At 33.5% G+C, this 26,579-nt stretch overlaps 1 protein-coding gene across 1 annotated transcript in view; it reads right to left on the bottom strand.

Annotated features, from left to right (window-relative positions):
• Nucleotides 1-26,579, bottom strand: part of LOC104868855 (N-deacetylase and N-sulfotransferase 4) — a 286,413-nt gene that overhangs the window by 249,981 nt on the left and 9,853 nt on the right. The window contains exon 2 of the mRNA XM_010633850.2: nucleotides 4,040-5,263. Coding sequence (XP_010632152.1) covers nucleotides 4,040-5,017 — 978 coding nt within the window. The 5' untranslated portion in view covers nucleotides 5,018-5,263. The remainder of the gene's footprint in view (nucleotides 1-4,039; nucleotides 5,264-26,579) is intronic.

The raw sequence follows: 26,579 nt of genomic DNA, 5'->3' as shown, positions 1-26,579 counted from the left end.
AAATATAGATATAATATATTAATATATGTGAATTTATATATATGAAAGGAAATTAAGACATTGAATAGACTTATTTGTGATCTTGTTTGTTTCAGTAATATTCACAAGAACCAAAATATGGCATCAAAATAAGTGCCCATCAATGGATGAATGAATGAAGAAAAGGACACCACACACACACACACACACATACACACACACACACACACACACACACACACACCCACCCCTATGCAAAATTTCATTTACCCTTTAAAAAGAAGAAAAATTTATCATTCTTCACAGCATGGATAAACCTAGCATATTATTTTATGTCCCAGGTACAGAAAGACAAAAGCTCATTTCATCTTTGTGAAGCATCCCAAAATTTGTAATCTATGAGAGCAGAGAACAGAATGGTTGAAACTAGGGACAGAGAGTGTAGGAATAAGGAAATGTCCATCAAAAGTGATAAAAATCTCATTTAGATAGGAAGAATAAGTCCAATAAATCTATTGTTTTACATAGTGACTCTAGTTCATAGAAATGCATAGCATCCTTGAACATTACTGAGTGATTTTGAAGTGTTTTCACCAAAAAAGTAAAAAGAGATAAATTTGAGGTAATGTATATTTTAATTAGTTAAATTTAGCCATTCTACAATGTATACGTTTCAAAACATGTTTTAATGACAGGTTTATGCAATTTTGTGAATTGAAAAAGAAAAACAACAACAAAAAATAAATCAATTCTGTGGGAGATCTAGAAACAACCAAAAAGACAAAGAGTACTTTTTTCAAAATGAGAGTTTTGAAATGTGTATGTACATTAATAAATACTATATACTATTTAATATAATACATAAAAGAGATGATAAACCTTCTAGAGCTTTTAATGATACAAACATCCCACTGCAGCACACATCATAACCTCAACACAACTAGCGTATAACATGTATGCATGTTTTCAAGGATATGAACACAATAATGCATATCTATATCTACATGTGTACATGTCTATGTCTACGTGTCTATGTATATATTTAATTATTTATCCACATGTGACACTGCTGAAGACCCAATTAAAAAAATTATTCTATTATTTTGTTCAGGGTTATGCAAGATTAGAAGCTATCAATGATCTCTTAAATATTTTATTAGTATTGAAGAATAACCACTTGTTTTTCTACCAAGAAATGGTGCTCATGTTAACTTTGAACTGGTCAATTGCATTTAGAGTTGTAGAGAATCTTTTGATTTATATTATTTCTGACATTAAAATATAAAAATCCTACCCTTTTAGGATTTGGGGCTGGGAACCAAGCACTCTGAAAACTTTTTGAAGTATCTGACTTCTTTTCAAATGTATGAATCTATAATTAAGGTAAAACTAGCAGTTACATTATTTTTAAGGAATACTAAATACAAGAAAATCAAAAAAAATAAACACACAGCCTAGACAGAATTTAACAGTGCTCACTCACTCCCTTTGTATGGAACACTTGGGTCATAATGAAACAATTATTTTGTTTGTTGGCTCATTAGAAGCAGAATTTGTTGGTCCACATGCACGGTAAAGATTTTTTTTTTCAGCTTTAATTGAGTTTATTGGTACATTTTAGGGATACAGTACAGTTACATTCATTGTTGGGATCTTGTACCTCTACATGACAAGTCTTGATTCTCATTTTTTCCCCTTACCCCTGCCTTCCCTTCACCCCCTCCTTGCCTCCCCATCTACAAACACTTTATTTTCATCTTTTCATTCTCTCACATTTTTTTTCTTTTCCCTTTTTACTCTTCCCCTACCCATCCCACCTTGCCTACACCTTTAGCTCCTTTCTTTCCATTTCTAAGTGTCAGTAATCTTATTAGAATCTTATGCATTGTTGCAGATTATTTACACCAGGGAAACTATTCGGTATTTACACATGTGTGACTTATTTATTTCACTTAGGAGTATAACTTCAATATGTATCCATTTTCCTATGAATGAATCTATTTTATCATTCTTTATGGCTGAGTAATATTCCATTTTATAGAAAAACCACAACTTCTTTATCCAGTTTCCAACAGATGGGCAAATAGGCTGTTTCCAAGATTTAGCTATTACAAACTGTGCTGCTATAAACATGGGTGCACATACTTCTATGTGATATGATTCTTTTAGTTCTCTTGGAAATATACCCAGCAGAGGGATGGTTGGGTCAAATGGAACCTCCAGTCCAAGCTCTTTGAGGTATCTCCATATTGATTTCCATAGTGGTTGCACTAGTCTGCACTCCCAAAAACAATGGAGAAGGGTTCCTTTCTCCCCACAACCCTGCCAACATTTGTTATTGTGTGATTTCTTGATAGTAACCATTCTTTGTGGGGTGAGGTGGAATCTCAGTGTTGTTTTCATGTGCATATCTCAAATGGCCAGTGATGTGGAACATTTTTTCAGATATTTTCTTGCTGCTTTTACTTCTTTGTCTGAGAAATGTCTGTTCATTTCAGATGCCCATTTTTGAATCGAGTCTTTCTATTTGGGGGGACTGATTGTTTTGAGTTCTTTATATATCCTTGATAATAGTCCTTTGTCTGAGGAACAGCTGGTAAAAATTCCAAATGGATTAAAGATCTAAATATTAAAACAGAAACATTAAATTTGCTGGAAGGTAAGTTAGGCAGAACTCTGGAAGACATTGGTATAGGGAAATGACTTTATGAACAAATCCTCAGTATCATGGGAACTAGCAGATAGAATCAACAACTGGGATCTCATCTTACTAAAAAGCTTCTGTACTTCAAAAGAAACCATCAGCAGAGCTAAGAGACAATCTACAATGTGGGAAAAATTTTTTACCAGCTGTTCCTCGGTAAAGATTTTTTTAAAAGAATTTGTTTCACTAGTTTTGATCACGTTGTCTTACAGCGGCCATAAAGTTTTAGGATGGGGACAAAAAAGGCCATTATGGTGAAGAAGCATCCACGTTTCATTTTTGGAAGATAAACACTTTAACACCAAAGATAAAACAAAGATAAACAGATCATAAAAATCTTGATTCTTTTATCCCAGTTTGTGTACTACTGTTTTATTTATGTTCACTAAAAGTCTTTATGCACAGAGTGATTTTGAGTACATATAGGGCAAATAGACACAAGTGGACAATCATGTGAGAATATTGAACTGAGGTTTATAATGAAAATTGTTCACAGAATTATCTTCCTAATAAATATATGTTGCCTTGTGTGTGGGTGTGTGTGTGTGTGTGAGCGCGTGCGTGTGTTTAGAGCAGTTTCTAGGTTGCCCCAAGTTGGTCTTAAATTTGAAGTTTCAGGGCTCCTATTTCTGTAATCTCCCAAGTAGCTGGGACTACTCAGGAATCTCATCCTGTGTCGCTTCGTACTTAGCTTTTTCTTTACAAAAGAGCAATCACAAGATGAATCTGTAATGTAGTCAATGGGTGTTATGCAACTAGAAGGGCAGGCAGTACCACTGCTGGGTTGTTCAAAATGATATAATACATTAATAGAGATAACAATGGGAATCTTTTAGGCCAGGTTCCTCTAAAACTGTATTTGTTAGTATTTATATTCACGAGTACATGCACTTCTCATACAAGGAAATGTTTCATTTGTTTGAACTTCCAGAAAGGTCTTCGGCTACTTCTCAATTTTGTATTTTAAACATAGTGTGTGCAAGCCCAGCTTGAGCAGGGTGATCGGTTACAAAACAGAGCTCTGTGACTATTAGTCTCTTACTATAAACTGCAGCAAATGTTACAGGAAAAAAGCCTGTTCAAGGCTTAACAAGAAGCAAGGAAGATAAGAATAATTACTTTTGAGGTTATATTAGTGCAGTACCTTCTGAAGCTTGGATTCTTGTGTGTCTGTGTGTCCACATCTGTGTGTAGGTCTGTATGCGTAATGGTTTTAATTTTTTAAGAGTTTATTTCAATCCTATTACACTTTAAAATTTCAGCAATGTAACATTGTAAAATATTAAAAAATATGTTTTCTCACTACCACAAAGTGAATGAACAATAAATTCTGATGTTATTCACAAATGTTCTTACCTTTACATCTTTCACATTCATCCTTGTTCCTTCCTTCCCCACAAATATGTCATCAATGTCCACGAGGATGTACCTGTCCAAGGACAGTGTCAATCTCTTCCTTGACAAGAAGGAGATGGCATCTATGAAGATGAGCTTGTGCAGCCAGAAGTTCAAGTTGTTGCCAAAGAGAACTCGCTGGATTCCATCGTGAAGGCCCAGATCCTGAATTACTGTCGCATAAAGTATTTTACTGGACAAAAATGAAAGGGATTTTTCTGTCTGTAGTTCAGTTAAAAGCACAGGTTGATAGGTTGAGTGGTTATATTCGAAAATAGTCCAGTCTGCCCCAGGAAGAGGGCCTTTCTCAACCTTGGGGGCTTTGGTAACATGCAGTAAAGGAGACTGAGGGTTGACGAAACAGTCCTTTAGAGCTAGATTATTGAAGAGGTTTAATGGAAATCCTTTTAACTGTGTACTTGGTAAGGTGTTCTCATTGGCTTTATGAAAACCGATTATACTAACACTGTATTCCACACAGTATTTTTCTAAAAGCTCTCGGTTCCATGAGTCCATGCTGACATACTTCAGAATATTTTCATAGATAACTAAAGTGTACTTCCCTTTGCCCTTATCTGTAAGAGGAGGTATATCTCCCTTGCCTGGGGCAATGACCATGTGGTACTGGAATCGGCTGGACTCCAAGATAGCTATGATATCTTGACCAAGTTGAGAATATTGGCTCTCCACGAAGAGGAGGACCATAGGGTCAGTTTTAGACGTATCAATAGGTTTAAACGTTTTCAGTTCCATTGACCGATACGGTAGAATTTTAATGTCAGCACATTCTGTTTCTGCAGTGGTTTCAATAAGTGTCATTTCCTGTTTGTAGCCAGAATAGAGAAAATAGGCAGAAATGACAATGCTCACCAGACAAAAGGTAGCTAAGAGAACAATCAATGTTCGGAAACTTCTCCGAAGCTTCACAATAAGATTCATTTTTTAAATTTATGCTTTGGAAGCTTTTTTCCAACTTCTTTTCCTAAAGTGCCATCACGAATAAAGTATGAGATGGTGGAATTACCACTTCCCAAAAGTTCATGTAACCATTGCAAATCATGTAAAATATTTGAAAGGATCACAAATGAGTTAAAGCTGGAAGGCAGTGGGCCAGAAGGATAAAGGTTGAAGAGATTTTGAATATATCCAATACCAAGAATTGCTGCAGAATCCTCTAAGCATTATCTGAAAAAGAGGAGAAATGTGATAACTAACAAAGAAATAGGAATGTTGATACTGTATTTATATATGTGCTGATCTCTAAGATGCATAACTATCAAAATAATATTAGTCTATTAAGTGCTAGTATATGCTTTTTATTATCTAGATTCAGAGTATTCCAAAGTTTTACAGCATAAAGAACCCTATTTCATTATACCCAAGTGTCCTTATGTATGCAAGAATGCATGCTGAGATTTCTTCAACTAAGTCACCTTAACATAAAGATAGATGTAAGAAGTTTAGATTTAATTTAAATTTTAATTATCATAAAATTTGCTTCTCCAGGTCTCGTAGAAAACTAGGTACTTATCTGAGAAGTAAAACATGCTCTTTAAGTGTTTCTTCAAGTTTCTCCAGTACCAAATTGAGTGAATGATTTTTTTAGTCAATGATTTTTATTTTATATTTATAGCACTTGTAAGTTTTTCCTTTTATTATCTAGCCTTCATCTATGGATCAGAGAAAGCCACTTAGCTTAATTGCCCAAATAAGCAGAGAGAAATGGTCTTCCCATTTTTCAAGGCAAAGCAAGAGAGAGATTGCGGAAGAAGGAACAGAGCAAGAAAAAGCACCCTGAGTTCCTTCTCATGAAACCAAGTGCAGAAAGCATAGACCAGAAGAAAATCTTGGCCCATAATTCTCAAAGCACATTCCTTAATTTGGCTTACTCCAGATATCAGAATGAAAACTGAGTTTTCCATTTTTTATTTTAATTCAACAATCAAAAGTTCAATATCCTATTCTCTCATTTAGTTCAAAAGAAAACAGATGTAGAAAGCATTAAAAAAAAAACACACGGGAAACTTCATCAATCGCCTTCATTATAAGTAGAGGTAATTTTCCATTATTATTAGTTTTTAAAACTAAATGACAGTGAATTTAGGGAATTTCTTTCTCCCGAAAGTTTTTTCATCAACCTCAAAACTTTGCTTGAGTTCTTCAAGAATTTTTTATTTTGCAATTGCCAAACTAGTGTCCCTGAAAGAGTTCCCTAATAGTTACTACTGTCAATCTGATGTGTATGAAAGGGCTTTGTCATGACACACTACAACACAGAGAGTCACACTTGCCTGGTTTGTAATGTGCTCTACCATGCTGTGAGTATTTTATAGGCTTTTTTTCCTTTCTTTCTTTCTTTTTTTTTTTTTTTAAAACAGAGTCTCACTGTGTAGTTGAGGCTGATTTGGAACTTGCTATGTAGCTCAGGCTGGTGTTGAACTCACAGCGATCCTCCTGCTTCAGCCTCCCCCGTGCTGGGATTACAGGTGTGTGCCACCATGCCCGGCTATAGGTTTTTGCATTTTATTTTTTAAATTTGGTAATCTGAGTGATTAATAACCACAGTGAAAATAAAATTATATTAAATAACATCAGGTTAATATTAGATAGTATTAAATTTTCCATTCTTATGCTGCTATTTCTGTTGTATGTTCTTAGGCTCTAAAATAAGTTTTTCCAAATAAATAATCAAAATTAAAGTCAATGTTAATTTGTAATAATGTTCATTTTTACCTTAGATTTGGAAAAATATTTTTAAAACATTCCCAAATTTTACAATTTGAATTTTCAAAATTTCTACCCTTTATTGGAAATATTTCATTTTTTCAAGTTCCAAATATGTAAATGTACCTAATCATTCCACTGTGAAATTCACTGTGTTAATTTGAAAATATTCCTAGTTGATTCATTTTAAAGATAACATTAATTATGCATTTTAGGAACTTACTAATGCTCTGTTTTGAATAAAATTCTTGTAAGATAATTATTTGCTTTCCAAATGCATTTCAAATGTTTCAAAAATCAATCTTTCTTTCTTTTTTTCTCTTTCTCTTGCTTTCCCTTTCTTGCTTACTTTCTTCCTTCCTTCATTTTTCTTTCTCTCTTTCTTTCTTTTTCTTTATTTTGTTCTTTCTTTCTTTCTTCCTTATTTTCTTTCTTTGTTTTTTCTGAGATAGAGTCTCTCTATGTAATTTAGGCTGACTTGAACTCACTGAGTAGCCCAGGCTAGCTTCAGGGTGATCCTCCTGAGTTCTGGGATTCCACTGCTACCTGCCAAAATCTGTTTTCTTTTTGAAAAAAATCAAGCTACATTTTACTAAAATGAAATATAACAATCAAAAGGCTTTTATATGGTATAAAATATTTAAGCCAACTACACTGTACCTTCCATTTTTGTGTAAAGTTTAATTCATAAATAAATGTTTGAATAAACATGAAATTAATACCATATGTGTGTGTATATAACATCAATAGAAATTTGGAATTTGTCAGTGTGGTTTATCCAGTTGTGTATTATTTCCTAGGTGTCTCAAAGTTCACTCATATTATTTTAAAAGAATTTGACACTGGGAAAATAAAAGAAGGTTGGATAGAAGGGGAAAAAAAAGTTGAAATGTGTTATATACATGTACCAATTTCCTACAATGAATGTAACCATTATGTACTGCAATCATGTTCTAATAGAAGTAAAAAATTTAAAAAAAGAAAAAGAAAATGTGTGCCTAATGGACAAAGAACCAGCTCCACCCCCAGCCCCAGCAACCAATGGTTCTAGAAAAGCAGACATCTATTTACCAGACATCATTTACCAGAGGTGGGAAGTTTTAGCATGAAATTATTCAGGAGAGTGAAAGAAAAAGTAAATGTATGATAAGCAATACTTTGTTATCTTTGCCTATGCTGACATAAAAGAATCTTTATTTTTAAATACAAAAGAGATGAGATGTCAATTTTGTGTATTTAAAGAGCTCCTCCTAATATGCCATAGTGGAAGAAGTTTTTAAAAAGCATATGGTACTAAAATCTGCCAACACAATGAATAAATACAATTTAATGTGACATTTGTTTCACATTAATATGTTCAGAGTGGGAATAATGATGGGTATGGATCACCACAACAGTAGATGCCGGAGTTCTCTGCGTGCGTGAGTTTTAATCAAAGGCGTGAGCCTTCCCTCTCAAGCTTCTCACTTTTCCCTCCTTAACAAAATTTGGCCAGTGAAGGGAAGGAAGCATGAAATAAGAAGGGTGAGACATCGACAATGTTTAACAGATCCCACACCTAAGAGAGGATGTGGTTGCTCACACTGCTTGGAATGCCAAGGAGATGTAGTCTGACTTGACAACTTTTGTTACTTAATACTGTGTATCTTAGAAAAGAAAAAAAGGAAAAAAAATATGGCAGGGAGTGGGGGTGAGGATACTAGCCAATGTAAGAATTTTAAATGGTCACTATTCTTCATGCAAGACAACTGAAATCAGTTTTCAAAGGATATATACTGCTAAATTAGCCAGATAAAATTAAGGAAATTTATTTCAGGTTCATGGTGGAGACATTAAAAAAACACCCCAATAGTTTAACAATCTGTGGATTACAATCCCCATTTGAAACTATACTGCAAAGCTACTGTGATAAAAACAGCATGGTACTGGCAAAGACACAGACCTGAAGACCAGTGGAACAGATTAAAAGACTCAGAAACAACTCCAGACATTCTCAGCCACCTCATCTTTGACAAGGAGACAGACACCCTCACTAGAGGAAAGATAGTCTCTTTAATAAATGGTGCTGGAAAAACTGGGTTTGAACTTGCCAAAGATTACAACTAGGCCTATATATCTCACCATGCATGAAACTAAAATTGAAATGGATTAAATGTCTAAATATTAAAACAGGAACACTATACCAGCTGGAAGAGCAGTTAGGTAGAACTCTTAAAGACACTGCTGTAGGAAAACATTTTATGAACAAAAACTCAGTTGCCCATGAACTAGTGCAAACAATCAACAAATGGGATCTCTTCTCATTAAAAAGCTTCTGCAAAGTAAAAGAAATTACCAACAGTGTAAAGAAACAACCCATAATGTGGGAAAAAAATTTTACCAGCTGTTTCTCAGACAAAGGTCTACTATCTAGAATATATAAAGAACTTAAAAAAAAAAGAACTTTCAAATTTAAGGACCCAATCCAAAAATAGGCATCTGTAGTGGACAGATATTTCTCAGACAAAGAGTTAGAAAGAACAAATAAATATATGAAAAATATGTTTTATATATATAAAATGGAGAAGTATTCAGCCTAAAAATGAGAAACTAGAATATTTATAGCTAAATGGATGCACATTGAGGTGATACTCTTCAGTGAAATAAATTGGACACACATGTGAAAATACCAAATAGTGTCTCTAGTGAGAGAAAATGAAAGTGTAAATAAGGAATAAACAGTATAATAGATATTGTGAAGTAGGAAGAAAGGGGGAAACAGTCAGGGTAGGAGAAAGGAAAGAAGGGAATGGAATTAATATGAGAAATTAAAAAAATGGAAACAAAGTCTTTGTAGATAGGGAGGGAGGGGTTGAAGGGAAGGCAGGGGGATGGGGGAAATAAGAACCAAGATGGATTAGGTAAAGGTGCACATTTCCAATGATGAACGTCATTAAACTGCAGACTGTAATGTAGCAATAAAATTAATTTAAAAATATGTGGAAGGCATTCTTAAGGACTCTAAGATAATATTTTAAATCTAAATAGCATACATTAGCTCCAGTAATCTAAATCTGACTTTCATAAATCTGTTGTTAAACGTCTGAAAAGAGTTACTCAGTGGTGACTTGTCATGACCACCTTTTCAAACTTTGAGCTGCATGCTCTCCCTTAACCACAGATACTGTGAAATAAGGAAGATTTTCAGGTGCCACTTTTCTCATTCACACTTTCTTCCCTGCTGTAAAGGAGATTGAACTCAGGGCCTTCACACTGAACTATAACCACACTCCTATTATTTACTTATTTGATGTTGTCTTGCTAAGTTTTCCTAGCTGGGCTCCAGCTTTCACTCCTCCCGCCTCAGGTGCATGTATGCCATCACATCTGGTTACTTTTTCTTTCTGTTTACCTTCTATATTTCCAAAATGGCTCTCCATGTTGGCACTGGTGGAATACAGAGCTCCCAGATTGTTTTATAATTGGATAATACTTATATATTATTTTTCTGTGTATCTCTTTTAGTTCTTTGGCTTATTTTCAAACTGTTCTGAGATTGTTTATATTTGTTAAAGTACAATTGCAAAATGTTCCAAGACAGTGTACATTTCTAGTCATCTCTGGAAGTAGTTAGTAAAGAAAGCAGTCAAAAGTCCTATTAAAACTAATTAATGGTACATTTTTCATGTTGAATATACATGTTTATTCTTTGAAGGTTTTTTTATGAGATAAGATATCACTAGGAAATTCGGGGTGTTCTTGAAATTGAGATGTAGGGGTGTAGCCCAGGGTAGCCTGGAACTCATGTCAATCCTCCTGCCTCAGCCTAATGAGTGCTGCAGTTACAGGCATGAACCAACACACCTAGCTTTGAAGGTGGTTTAATAATACAAATAACCAAATCTGAGCTGAAATTGAAAAAAAAAATAGCCATAACAGCATTATACCAACATCTATTTTTCAGTCACTGTACTGTTTGTTTCCATCATTGTGATTGCTCATTATTAGTTTATTTTTTAAATGAAGAAATTTAGTTCTAGAAGGATTAATAAGGAGACTAAGATTGCGATACTAAATATATGTGATATAAAGATTCTATGTTGCAAAAGCTGCACTATTGAGAAAAATCCAGTATTAAATTAGATGTAACCAAAGTGTTATTAGTATAATTAATTTAACCACAAATTTAGCAAGTTTTATTTCAATGTTAAAAATCGAGCCATTCAAGGCTAGAAATGTCTGCCAAAAATGAAGAAAAAATATTGCAGTGAATTGTAGCAGCAAAAAGAAATTTTGAGTTTTATTACAACAATTTCCAATAAGTTGAACAGTTTGGACTTTTACTGATATATAGAGGAAAAACGTATTTGATCACGTACCTTGTTTCTACATGTTTCATGGGTTTCTGTTAGCTTTTGGAAATTACATAAAAATAAGCTCATATTTCATATTCATTAAAAAGTATTTTTGAAATTAAAAGCAGTGTTGCATAAACCTTTAACCCCTTGTTCTCATACACTGACAGTCCCTTGGGATGAGTTCCCCAATTTATGACCATGAATTATAAACATTTTACAAAAGAGATGCGGTGTTTTTCAAGCTATAGGTCGTTAGCATGTAAATGAAAATTACCAGAATAAATATACCAGCATACTTCAGTTTCAGTAAAGGTAATTATTGCTTTATAAAACTTTTTATTAGTTATGTTTGTATATTTGTGTATTGGGTGCTTTAGTCCTAATGTCAGATTATTTCTTATTCATAGTCACAGGCAAGACTGTAAGGCACTGCTCAGGAGAAAAAAGTGAATTCAAAATATTTAGTCTCATTTTAAGTGTTGTGAATTTCGAAGAAGTTTTACCTACAGATCAGTGTAGTCACAGTTCTGAATAGATTCTGAAAGTATCTCATTTCTGTTCAGCATATTGAGACAACTGCTTGGAACCATTCGCCTTGGCCGTTGGCTTCCTTTCAGCTTCCAGACCACAACATGTGTGCTATTACTGTCACCGCGATCATATCCAACTTCATAAGTCACAACATTTTTACAAAATGAAGGTGCAAAGTAATGAGTAACGGTTGCATTTAATCAAAATCAAAGTAGCGTGTTACTTTATGAGCTCCAGAAAAATCAAACTTTTCCACTCCTTTAAATAACCAGTTGATTATCACTGTACTTATATACATTTTATATTTTCTTGATTATAGTGACATAATGTAATTATTTTAGTCCCCAAAATTTATATTTTTACTGGTGTAAACTCCTAAAAGTGTCATTTCAAACATAATGATAATATCACTACCTGGATATTATACTGTAACATAATATTATACTAGGTACATAGCTCTGAGCTATCAACTATGCTCACACTTCCAAAGATTATGAAGGCAAGTCAGTAAATAACAGAGTAAATGTCAGGCGATTTCTTTTAATCACCATTTTCTGCAGATACATAAAATGTCTATTTACCAATTTCTAAGGTTTTGTTTTCTAAAGCAGAGAAACAACATGCTTTTTCAAAAGAATGAGTGTATTTTTATTAAAATCAAGCTGAGAAAATGTATGTATTCATCTTGCTTATCATAAAAACATTAGGGCTACAAGAGTAAGGACATGGATTATTTTGCAACGTAAAATTTAGATATAGTAGTAGTAGACATGCTATCTGTGGCCCACCTAAGAGGCCGAGTGATCATTGTACGGAACTGCACATTTATGTATTTATTTTTAGTTCTACTTCTGTCGTATGCTTATTGTTATACTTAAAATTTCACTATCAAATTTTACCCTTAAAGCTATTAAAATCATAATCAGATATCCACAATGTATGAGCCACAATTAAACAGAATGAACAATTTTGGAAGGCCTGCATCTGAGTGAAGGATTCTTGAAATCCAGACAATTCTCTTAGTAAATCTGTTGCATTTTTCTTATTTTTGATAGACTTTGGAGTAATATTAGCAGTGAGACATTCAGAGTCTAGTAAGAATCAGATGGACTCTAAAATTCAGTGGAGGCTTGGATTTACTACTGTTTCTTTTCCTTCCTGTAAGAAGTGAGGACACTCATTCAGCATCCATTCAGCAAGTCATCGTACGGACATTTCTTAAGAGCCTGTTATTTGCCAGGTAAATGTGCAAATTCAACCGTATCTTATATTAGTATCAAAAAATCCCAAACTATTTTATTTCAGTCTAGTCTTCATTTCTTCTCTGTACTGTGTCCCTTTCACTTCCAGAAAGTCTTTTTGTCCCACTGACAATGAATATTTTTAAAGTTACTGATTTAAAGCTTCTGCTAATGGATTTAATGTGAAGAGTGCAGGCATTAACCACGCAATCTATGTAATGATGTTTCCTTCCTATCTCTATTTTCTTTTCCCTATATATGAACAATGTATATGGAGGCGTCAAAGGATGACCAAGGGAATGCACAGTGTCATGGTACATTCTTTTTTATTTAATTTAATTCATTTATTTATTTGTACTGGGGATCAATCTCAGTACCTTGTACTTACCAAGCAGGCGGTGGCACCACTGAGCTAAATCCCAAGCCCCAATATTCTTTCCTAGTTATAATCTAATTAACAATTTTCTCTTGAAAATAGGCTCTTTTCTGTAAATAGTGTCATCTATGAATATAACACTAAAATTTTTTAAACTCATAATGCTGTTTTTCATCCTCAACAAATTTATGTGTATTTCATACTTTGAGAGAGTAAGGAAGTTCTTCAACACAAGAAAATTAGAAAAAATGTTACACAACAAAATCTTTCATTTTCCTAGTCCTTGCTCTATACATAATTTATTTTATGTAGATGTTATCACAATCCAATTTTTATCATTTTTACTTACAATTATGACATAAATAATCATTCTATAGCCATAATATTTTTTTTAATTTCTAGTCCCTCAACTGTGTACATTTTGATGATTTCAACAACTTCCTAAGCTTGGCTACCTTAAGCTTGGTAACCTACTTCCCCAACAATATACTTTACAAAATAAACAGACAGTGATGGTCGAACTGGCTCAAAATCACTTAGGAAACCAAGCCAGCTCCCTTCCAGTCATGTTTCCCAAACCCTGGGATTTTTCACCCCACTTTTTTGCTTCCCAGTGCCAGGAAAGATAAGTATTCCTTTTAAAATCAGCCTTCTCATTTATTCCAGCCTCTTTTCTACAACTTCACACAATATCTTCTGGAGATTTTATTTGAAACTGGAGGACATGATTTGTAAGTAAATGACCACAAATATCAAATTTACATATTTTGCTTGATAATTACACTATTTTGATATTTGCATGGCTTTGATGTCTATTACCCACCCATTACTCTGAGTCTATTGCCTTGGGCCTGTATTTATTTGAGACTCCAGGTATAATCTTTTCAACAAGTTTAAATCATGCTCATCTTCAAAAACTTTCATAACCCATCCCACCCATGTCCAATACAGCAACTGCCTCAATTTTACACTTCATATTTACAGTCAAACATTTTGCAAGAGCTATTTTCTAAGATTCCTTCATCCTGTTACTCTTGTACCTTGCATGTGAACCAACTGTAGTAATAAAATGACCAGTATTATTTCTCTTTTCTCTAACCTGATTATAACTCTAATTTACATTTTTGGAAGTCAGCTTAGAATACACCAACTCCAGAAAATGTCCTCAGCTGGGCAGAAGCCAGCTTACCCAGTGAGGGCACCCCGATATGCGCTCATAATGCAGCCTATATCATGCCCAGTTCAACTGACTACTTGGGATATGAAGGAAGGCCTGAGATCTACTCAGAAGGGAACCAACGCTTTGCAGACAGCTATATTGTGCTCAAAACAATCATGCAGAATCAGTTAACTTGTTCACATCTTTCATATGTTTACCTTCTTCCTTCACCCCAAGTTACAAGTCAGATGCTGTTTTCTCAAAAACTTGGAAAGAGTCGTGGAAGATGGCAGAAGAGGCTTGACCTTTAGTTTTTTCATTACAAAGATTTAAAAACCTTAGAAATGTTTATAATACTTCCATATAATGCATCATGGAAGATTGGAAAGTATACTTAAAAAGATCTATCACCTCTGTCTTATAGTTTTACATATCATTCAAATTTTCTGCAAAAACCGTGTCCTATTTCTATAAAAAGAAAATCTGTAGCACACTTTGAAGAGGGGGTGTTTGATACTGTTTTTTTAAACTTTAAAATTGCACAGTCTTGTGAACAATAAGCTTTCCCTATTTTGATACTTAATCTTGTTAACTTGACTGAACTGAGAAACAACTAGACAATTTAGTAGAGCACACTCGTGGGAGTGTGGTTGAGGATGTGTCCAGAGATGGCTGGCACACAGGTCAGCAAATTCAACGGAGGAAACCTGCCCTGAGGGTGTGTGACACTATCCAATGGGCTGGAGGCCTGGGTGCCACAAAGGAGAAGGACACTCATAAGTATAAGCTCTTTCTCTTCTCTCCTGGCTGACATGAGGTGAGAAGACAGTTCCCATGATATTCTGCCTCCCTTCAGTCCTGAAGTAATGAAGCCAGGGAACTGTGGACTGGAATTTAAATCTTCCCTCTTTTGTGACTTTTCCCAGGTATCTTGTCACTCCAATGAAAAGTCAGCTAGCACTGCATTCATGCTATGTCTCCCCAACCAGATTGTGTGTACATTTTCAAGTTTAGCCTATGTTGAAAGCTTTTCTTTCACAGTAAACTGCTTTGCTATCCCTCAAACATAACCCAATACAAAATTAGAAATGGAGAAAATATGTATAATCTTCACTAATTTAGATTGCTGTTGTATGATATAGCATTTGTAATAATTCCACTGGAAGAATGACCTCAAGATTTAAGCCCAAGTTTTTGAAAACTGGAAATTCAATTACACCGTTATCTCTAAGTTAAATTATAAGTAGACTATTACAACGCCCCAATTGTTTCTTGAGTCCAAAATTGCCAGATTATTTGAGATATCTATAAGCGCGCGCGCGCACACACACACACACACACACACACACACACACACCTTTGAAAATACTGAATACTTGGAATAAAAGATGTGGGGCTAGATCTCCCAAAATTTATGTTTTGTTTACCTCAGAGACAGGTCCTAGCATCTCTGAATAACTTCTCTGCAGAAAGTAGAAAACAAAAATCCATTCACTTGCCTGGACTCATTTGTAAATTTTGCTCAAGACACTTGTGCAGACCAAGCATTGGACATAAAAGGAGCTGCAGCTCTGCCCATCCACTTGTTTGTCAGTGTTGGATGCCAACCATAGCATCCTGGCACAGACGTATTTCAGGACTTGGGGGCAGTAAGATTAGTGATAGGCAGGAAGTCCAGGACCTCCTAATTCTCTCCCACCAGTGAAAGCTTGAAGGGCACTGAAACAGTTCGTATGATAAGGGAAGGAGAGAGACAATAAAAAGCAGGCTGTTTATTAATGAGACTCCATTTGTGTACACATGGAGGTCTGGAAAAATCTGATATTAAACTAATATCAGGATATTTATCCCCAGAGTTTATTATCTTTATTTTTATTTGGATATGCATACAAAATAAGTTCTATGCTCTTAACTGATGTTAAGTATACTTGTTATCCCAGAACTTATTTTTAAATCTCAGCTTATTATTTTTAATATCTGTAAATAAATTGCTCTTCTGATTCTGTTATTCATTTTCTACTCATGTTTTCTAGAAGACTTTTTCTAAGGAACTCTTGATCTTTTGTCTCATGTAATTTGGAGAAAATAATGCATTTTTCACTGTACAGTCTGGTGATCTTGTTCAATTAAGTAATTTAAGTTCTCCAGTTGTGTTCTTTACTTTTTAACAATTCAAGTAGATAGCTAATTTTGTATGATAAAATTCAAAGTAATTATAAGTATCTAGAAGGTAATGAACTATAAATAATTTATCTTTGTAAAGATAGAACAATACTGAAAAACAAAGTAACAAAAAGCAGAAATATTAAAATAAGTAATTTATTTTTAATTAATTCAAAATTTTATAACAGGCTATAAAATAAATTAAGAAATCATCTTTGTGCTTATTTTATAGTATGAGGAAATTACGATATGTCTACTGATTTATCACATTTGTTTGAATAGAGAAAATAAGATATTTGCTTTTTTCAATGCATATATTTTTATTGCTAAAAAGTAACTAACTAACTTTCTCAACACTAGAGGGCGATATATTCTTGATTTTACTGCAAAAATAGATGAACAGCACCTATTCTCCACTGACAGCTAACCAAACAAAAGAAAGTGCTAACTAGGTTAGTGCGGAGAGCATGGGTCACTTGGCATACAGGACAATTATCATAATGTTAACATCAGGAAAATTTGGGGGACTATAATTATTAAATCCCAACAATGCCACAATTGGACATTAAATATATTTCAGTCAATTGTCTTTCCAACATTTTTAATAAAACCCCCCACTATTATCAATATTATATTATTTGTGTGTGGGTTTTCTGCTTTTGATTTTAATTTTTGGCTTCTGATATATCTATTCAATTTTTGTTGCTACTGTGCACAAGATGCAAATAAATTAAAAAACAGCTGTTTAATATCTGGCTAATTTTGTGAACATTTCTACATCTAAATTTTTTAAGAAAACAAAAGTATAATACCTGTGATTATGAGGCCAATTTCATCACACTTATATTTTCAAATTGCAATTTATCTACTATATTTTGTTTCTTAGGTAAATAAAAGACACGCATATTTACAAAATAAATTTACCATTCAATCTATGTTTTTTTTGTTATGTTAACATGCCACATGCCTGAGTACTAATCTTATTTAACAAAAAGGGACATGAACTCTAAAGTTGTGAATAAATTTAAATATTCAACAAAGTACAATGCCTTAAGAATAATCAAAATTAAAATAAATCATAAAATAGGTAAATAAAAGAAATATATAAAATATGGTTTAGATTGACTCTCAGTTTACTATATTATGAAGTACAAATATGAAACATAAGAAAAATATTTAAAATAAATTGAAATTGTCATTATAATTTCCATGTGTAATGACACTAGGATTTATTTGCAAAGGAGAATTTCTGGATAATAAATTTGTCTGTTCTGATTATATCTTACAGTGGCAACATTATGTGCTTCCATTATAATTTATCATTCACTTGAGAATCTGAAAAATACCTGTTCATATGCAGCTGTTTTGCAGATGATTTGAAAGATAATGGATCATTAAAAGGTTGTGTGTTCTATGAAATATACTCAAATTAATCATCCTAAGCAAAATGAACAAATGTATAATAGACTTTATTTCTATTCATGTTTTGAATTTTTCTTTCTATTTGCTTCCCCTAAATTCTTCACTAAAGATTTGTTAAAGAAAAGAAGGTGTTTTTTGTTGTTGTTTTGTTTTGTTTTTTTTAGTGCTGGGGATCGAACTCCTTCAGCTTGCAAGGCAGGCGGTGAAAGAAAAGAATTTTGCAGGACTAAGAAATCTTGTTCAGTAACTATAGCAGAATATGTCATAAACAAGTACTGAATACAATGATCATATAAAACACAAATGCTAATTGAAATGGAAATGTCAAAGTGTTTAGTAATGCAAGTTTTGAAATAGTCTGTAATTAGAATTGATCACATCATTCTACTCAAGTTATAGTTAAGAATGCAGGCACACACAGATGAAAACAAAAAAGTACATTTTGAAAAGTGGCCAGAAACCTAAAATTGCCTAGTCAACACGACCAGTGTTAGCACCTGGTCAGTTCTTCAACTATCACCCCTAGTGGTGCCCAGAAAATACATATGTGGGTGAAGATACCTAGCCAAAAGAGAGCTTGTTCTGGAACTACTTCTTGCCTTTTCTAACTTGTGATTAAGTCTGTTAGGGACACATTAGTTGCACACTTTTGGCCTACATGTTCATAACATGGCTGTAAAGGAGTTTTAGAAAGAATAATTAATATTGATTGAGGTGGAAATTTACAAGATGATAGATAAGCTTTACAAACATAGAAAGAAAATTCAAATTGCTGTGCAGAAGTAAAGATAAAAGGCAGCACTGAGTTAATCTAAATGAATGTGACTATATAAAATAGTAACAATAAAGCCTTAAGTAATTAGCAATACAATCGGTATAACTGAAATAAGAAAAATAATATAAAAGCAGGGAATACATAGAAAAAAAACTGTCTTAAGAACCCTGTATTTTCTGAAGGAGGTCATGATATTAATTAACTGCAGACATGGACAACTTTAGTATTCATACTGTTATTTCTAATATATATACATATATACACCATATATGTCTCTATATATAACTTCAAAATACAAGGTAGAGGTGAAAAAATAAAATGAGAGAAAAATACTCCATTAAAAGAAAAGTATACATGAGAAAAATAAACCTAGACAAAGTAGTATTAATAGAAAGCACAAAATAATAAGGCTATTAATGTTAATAATTGTATCAAAAGTAAATTACGTTTTACAAAGAATAGTGGATTGATTAAAAATGCCACAGGTACATGCTAATTTCAAGCAACATAAAGAATTGTAAAATAAGTGTTTGACAAAAGATATGTCAGAAACATTCTAATTAAAAAGGAAGCAAGCTATACAAATAGGAAAATTAGATTTTAAAGTGTGAAGAATTGCTGGAGATGCGGAAATTATTTGTAATAACAAAATGCTGAAATTTAGATAGATATTACAATTTAAATTTGAATCCACCTACTATCATAGACTCAGGTGTATAAAGCAGAAATAGAACTACAAGGAGACATTTAGAAAGCTCTAATTATGGAGAAATCATTTGAAACACTTCTCCAGATTGATTAGAACACAAATAGAACAGATTTAAGGATGAAACAGACCTAAAGATGACTAACAAACTTGATCTAAAATACATATTTAAAATGTGATACTCAACAGCTGTAGTGTACATATTGAATTCGGAGATTTATAAAAGTTTATCATAAAAGTTGCCCTAGAGCAAGTAATAATAAAAAGAACTAAACATTTCATAGAGCACATACTATAACCACAATATATTTAGAAACCAATAACAAAAATCATTGAAAATTATGTATTTGAAATTTAAGGAAATTAATTACAACATAATTTTGGGCTGGGGATTTAGCTCAGTGGTTTCACCACCTGCCTTGCAAGTACAAGGTCCTAAAGTTGGATGCCCACTACCAAGAAAAAAAAAACACACCCAAAAAACCCTCATTTTTTAAAAAAAGTATGGTAAAAAAAGTATGGAGACAGAATCAGTTAACTAAAAAGGAAAACATTAGAAAATAAGCTAATAATGTAAAGTATTACTCTCAAGAAGGTGGATAAAAGATCTAAAATAATAAAAAGAAGAAAAGGATGTGCAAAGATGAAAAGAAAACAATCAGATAAAATCCCAAAAGAAAACAAAACCAACAGTAGGATCCTTTAAAAAGCAAACCAATTTGACAAGCTTATGTTGACCTTGAGATGAAATGAGAGGTATCACACATAATTATAGAGATCAGAAAGGTAACTATATTTGCTTCAGACCTTAAAAAGAGATTATTGATGAATTCACAAAAAACATTGTAATTTTAAATGCCTTTAGTGTGTGAAGTTTCTAGAAAATGTCACATTGCAAAATTTTAAAAGATTTAAGAAAGCCTCAAGATGAATAAAATACGAAAGAAAAATAAAAGAAGTGAATAATCAAAAGTATTACCATAAAGAACATTCCAGTCATTGATGTCACCAGAAAATCCAATCAAATCTTCAAAGAGTAAATAATTCTAACTTACCATAATCTGTTTTCAGAGAAATGGCAACTGAATAGTAGCTGTCAGCATTTTATGAGGCTAAGATAGTCTGGATGGTAATAGCAAATAGGGAGCAATACCAAAGAGAAATTTATAGTCAGTATGATTAAGAAATATAATATCTACAACTTTGAAACAAAGTATTTCAAAACTAAATGAAATAGTATTGAGAGTAGCTGCTATGGGCTCAGTTGTAATGCGTCTTCTTCATGTTTTGAGGTCCTAATTCAGGATATGAGATTATTTATTTACAGGGTTATTAGAGATGTAATTCGTTAACATGAAGTTGTACTCTAGCAGGGCAGGTCCCTCCCTGGTATGACTGTTGTTTAAGCCACTTAGTTTGGGGTGCTTTGTTGCGGCAGACCTGGAAAACTAAAATAGTAGCTATGGATCAGTAGAATGGTTGCATGTGAGAAAATCAATCAGTGTTCCTAAAAGTGTGGTAGAGACAGATGCTCACCAAGAATGCCTGCTGCTATTCCATCCACTTACCTCTTCTTGATCAATGCCATGGGTTTCTGATCCCTTAGTTCTTAACTCAGCCTACTGGGGTCTCACAGCCTTTCTCACGGTGACATTTATCTTCAGCCTGTCAGTTGCCACAAGATAGTTGGGACTCCATTCATATTGTTATTTTGTGATTCCATTTCCTACCCTCTACTGAGACGAACTGTTTCCCAGACTCCATAGTCAATCATCAGCAAAATGTTTTCCCTAAATTACTTTTTCTTTTATCTTCTCAGCTCTAATTGAAACCTTGTTTCCTTGAAGGATCTCAGATCTCTCTGATCCTGTTTTACCTCCCACTTCTGCAATTGTTTTCTTGTACTTATTTATCCTTGTCACCTTTGGATTATTCTTTCTTATTCTCCAAAATTCTCTGATTCCCATTTATCAATCCATACAACCCAACTCCATTCCTTATCACAATAATAAAGCTAACCCTCCTCTATTGGAATAGCTTTTGAAAATATATCTTTTGGGAACCATTTTTAAAAACACTAATCATGTAATAATTGTTGGTATTAGAGCTGCCTGTCGATATTCTTCCCAACATTATACTTTCAGCTTTTAAGTGTCCTCTCTATTTTTTAATCTTTACTCCATCATTGAACTGCATCCCATAGGCTTCAGTCCTGTGTAGATTTACTGATTCATAATATTGATTTCATTCATTTTACTATCCAATCAAAATTTCCTATTTTTAATCTTACTTCAGCCATTATCCCAACTCCTATAAAACTTAAGACTCTCAGCATCTTCAAGTCATTCATCCTTTGGATTTTTACTTTCTCTTAGACACTATTCCTCCTCCCAGTTTAAATTCAATTATCAATCATTATATTATTTCAATTTCATATTCTCCAAAAATCTTATTCCCTTCTTTTCCTTCATTGCACACATATTAAAAAACAAAACAAAACAAAAAAACACTAAGTTACTCACTTCGCCAAATCAGGGTTTGCAGCCCTGAGGATGGATGATCCATAGCTTCAAATGGACTGCCAACATCATTTGGTTTTTTTAGTTTATTCACTATTTCCTGTCCTAAATGACTGTTTCATTACACTGCCTCCATTTGCAAATTTCTTTCCCTTTTCATGACTCTCACATATGATCTTGTTTTCTATTTCATGGCTAAGGTAGCAGTAAGAAGAAAATAATTCCAAAAACACCACTACCAAATAAACTCCTTTTGTTCTCTTTTGGATAAATTATGCATCCTAACCCCGGATAACTCTTTAATTGTGCACTGGTTCTCAGACGTTATCCTTTCTTTTTGAATATACTACTCTATAATATTCTCTTAAGTTTCGTGCAACTGTTTTCCTTCACCAAAATAGTAACATCAGCATACAAGCATTCTGTTACTTGCTCTGCAATCCACCACTCCATTTCTGGAAAGAGAAAACTTTATAGCAAAACTTTGAAACGTCATGCAAAATTTTCTTTGGAGCTTGCTTTAAGCAGATTACACTCACCTCTTCATTAAAATATGTCTATATAAATATCACTAAGAAACTCTATGCTGTGGAATTTGATTATCAATCCTTTCTCCTCTTTCCTTGCCTATCAGCAGCATTTTACTCTACTAATAGTTCTGTCACCTACAGAAAAACTATCTTTACTTAATTTTCAGGAATTATAAAGTTTTGGTGTTTTTATGACTTTTCAGTCAGCTGTTTTTTATTCTTCCCATCTCTTTCCCTATAAGTATGAATTTCCTAAGGGTTTATTCCTTTCACATTTTTTTCCTGTTTACATTCACTTACCTCCTTGATGCTCTCATAGTTTTAAAGGCTATCAATAAGTTGACTACCAAATTTACATCAATCAGTTCCTATGCATTTATTTAACCGTTTAATTTGTATGTCCACTTGAAAATCTAATAGACGTCTCCAAATCACAAGCCAATATGATGTCTTGATACTTTTGTTGACTTTAAACTGATTCCAGAATAGCCAATCTAATATGGAAAGAGAACAGTCAGAGGACCAAGGGTAGCAAACTTTAGGACTCACAACGCAGATGCACCAATCAAGGCACTGCAGTGCTAGCAAAAGAACAGACGAAGAGACGAAAAGAACAGAAGAGTTAGCCCCAAAACACATCTGCACAAACACAGGGAAATGATCTTTGACAAAGGAGCAAACACAATTTAATGGTGTTGAGAATATGAAAGGACAGGGCCACTTGGAAGACAGTGGGATGTTTCTTCCAGTGCTAAACAGTGTTATCCAGCATTCGAAACCCTTGTTTTTCATCAGATGAATTTAAAACTTGCATCTACACCAAAGCCTGTGCATGAATGTTTTATGGCAGTTTCATTCATAGTTGACACCTGGAAGCTACAAGACATCCTTCAGTAGGTGAACAAATAAATGCACTTCAACACGTCTGTACAATAGCACCAAAAATGACCTAACAAGCCATAAAATACATCAAAGAGTATAAGATGCATAATAACAAATGAAAAATCTAATCTTTATGATTTTGATGATGTGATAGTCCCCAAAAAGCAACACAATGGAGGCAGTGAAGGATCAGTGATTGTTGGGACTTCGGTGTGAGAGGATGAGTAGGCGGACTGTAAGGGATGTTTAGGACGGTGAAACTATTTGAGATCATAATGATAGATGCAGTTGGCATTTGTCAAAACCTATAGAACTTTTAACACTAAAGATAAAACCTGATGAATACTATGGGCTTTGGGTGACATGGGTGTGTCAATGTTCGTCCTTTAATTTTAAGCGACGGTAGTGGCAATGAGGACCTGCATTGGGTGGGGAGGGGTCTATGAGACCTCTACTATTTTTTGCTTATTTTTCCTGGGGAATTCAAGCTGCTCTGAAAAGGGAAGTCTATGAAAGAAAAGAACAAACTCTTTCAAGGCATTTTTATATAACTTTCTAGCTTTTATAAATTTGTATATCCTTGTGTGTAGCCTAATAGGATGAATTTAAGAACAGTTTGAGAGCCACAATGATTCATTTAAGAGCAATTATTTTATTCACTTGTATTTCCTAAACAATATTAATATTTCCAATTCACAAAGAAATGGCACTCCTAATGTATTACTTTTCTTCAATTCCACCACAGTCCAAAGCTACTCTGAAATCTCTCCCATGACAACTCTTCCTTTCTTCCAAATTCTTCACTCTTTTTCCTCTCCTCCTCTTCTCACCTCTTTCGGCCACTACCCTCTTGCACTGATCAAATCACTTCAAACTCTGAAAGCAAGATTTCTTTCCTTTTACAGGGAAACGGGAAGGGTGAGTGTTTTATAATCTTTGTTAGATAAGATTGTTCACACTCCCAAATGAATTCTTTTTGTCCATTCGCATAAGACAAACTATCACAAGTGCTGTGACTCAGTGATTGATAGCATTTAGAGAAGGGAGAAATGAACTACCCAAAGACTTCAGAAGCTCATAGTCCTTCATTAGTATTGACTGAATGCGCAACCCAGCAAGCACTACCTCCATTCATCAAAGCCAAAGACAGCCTCTCTTGTGATGTATTTGAATAAAAGCGCAGTTGTAGTACAATATGTTAAGTATGATGTACAGAAGATACATAATTACACAGAAGCAGAAATATGTGAAGTGAAAATGAGTAATATTTCTGTAAAGCCTGTGAGATATTCAAAAGAAAATGTCCACTTTCCTTTACAATACATGTGAAAGACACTGATCATCTGTGCTGGGATTGCAGGTTAAAAGGAAATGAAACCGTGGTATGGAGACTATGAAGGAGCAGTGTGTGTTTAGAATGACAGGACCATGTCATGCAACATCCTTAGGAAGTTCCCTGCAGGAACTGTGACTGGTGAGAGAGAGCTGTGACAGCTGCCATCAAAGGATACAAACTTTTCTTCTCAAGTACTGAATATTGTTCTTAAGTCAGGAAGCAGTACTGAAAGTTGACCTTGAAGTTGTTAATTAAGAGAATACTTGTGGTCTTAGAAAAATCAATGTAGAGGGTCAGGGAAGTCAGATCAAAGATTAAAATGAGTTGTGGAGGAAGTGTTGGTGAATAAGCTAAAAGCTACAAGTAAAATGGAAGGGAAAGTATTAATAAGAACACAAAACTTGCTGGCATGAGGGACACATGAGTATGCTTATTAGCCAAATGAGAATTTTAACTTGCAGATAAGCATTAGAAGATTTCAGAGAGGGGACAAATTATTATGTCCTGAAGTCACCAGAAGAGGATTTAGAGATGGTTATAAATTGCTTTAGTTCTTTTAGAATGAGAGGCTTTTGGACTTTGGGGAGGAAAAAGAGATTTGAAAGAGAAGATGAATCCATGATCCAGGACCAGGCAGATCCAAAACATTGGAGAATTTATTTTTGTTGCTTCTCTTTTTACACTTAAGTTATTCAGTTTATAACCCACAGCAATAAAATGATTGCCATCAATTGATAACTGCTCCAGCTTAGTTCAAAATCATTATTATCTAGCATTGATTTGCCTCCTTGTTAGTTGTCTCAGAAAACAATCATGGTAGTAGTTATCCATGAGTCTTAAAAGGCTCTCTAGGCTCTTGTATTTGACAAGCAAGAAGGCTCTAAGATACAGAGATCACTGAATGGAGCCCACATGGAAATATTTGCTTCTTGATTTCTGAATGAATAAAGGAGAAAGTTAAGAACTTTACCTAATATTTAATATTGAAGTTTTATTTCAAGAAATAGTGTCTTATTAAAATATAAGTTATAAAACTAATAAAAATTTATATCTATTGACTTTATTATATAAATTTAATGTTATTAATAGTATTACAGTTATAATCACAGGTTATAATAATACTCGAAGTCACCTAGAAGCTGTATTTTTAATATTTTCATTATTTTTTCTGATTTTAGGTGAGTCATCATTATAAATGGAATTAGCAGCATCATAATTAATGAAATATTTCTTTGTCTTAAAATTAATTTCCACAATAACTTTTCTACACTGAGTTTCTTATCTGGAGACACCTAAAGTATTCAATACATAAATATCCAGAGAAAATTTAGACTGTTTTGAGGCAATGTAATTGGGATCTATTATCTAGTTTATAAGAATTTCTAGGAAACTTTTTTGTATTATATTATCTCACTGTCATTTATTTGTGTAATGTTCTATATTTCTAAGTTTGAGTGGATGGTAATGGAAAAACTCGAACACTTTTGTCTACAAAAAGGTATATATTACTGTTATCAAAATTATTATTGAAGGAACAGCAACAAATAAATATTTAGAGAAATTAATGCTCAGAGAAATTAAGAGACCTATCCTTGATAATATAAACCCACATTTCTGATCAATCCTAAATCTCTTCCTCTATTGTCACTTTTCTCCTTTGCTTCCCTAAATGTCAAGATGTGGAAATTTTATTGCCTTGCACTAGACTGACAAATAATGTCACTGAAATAGGAAATCCTAATGCTTTTTTTTTTATTTTTTTCTGATTTTTTTTTTTTTTTTTTTTTTTTTTTTTTTTTT

Source organism: Fukomys damarensis, unplaced genomic scaffold (assembly GCF_012274545.1).
Source record: "Fukomys damarensis isolate Sample0158 unplaced genomic scaffold, DMR_v1.0_HiC HiC_scaffold_38, whole genome shotgun sequence".
Lineage (NCBI taxonomy): Eukaryota > Metazoa > Chordata > Mammalia > Rodentia > Bathyergidae > Fukomys > Fukomys damarensis.
Note: the sequence above shows the minus strand (reverse complement) of the source record. Positions and strands in the feature narration are given on the sequence as shown.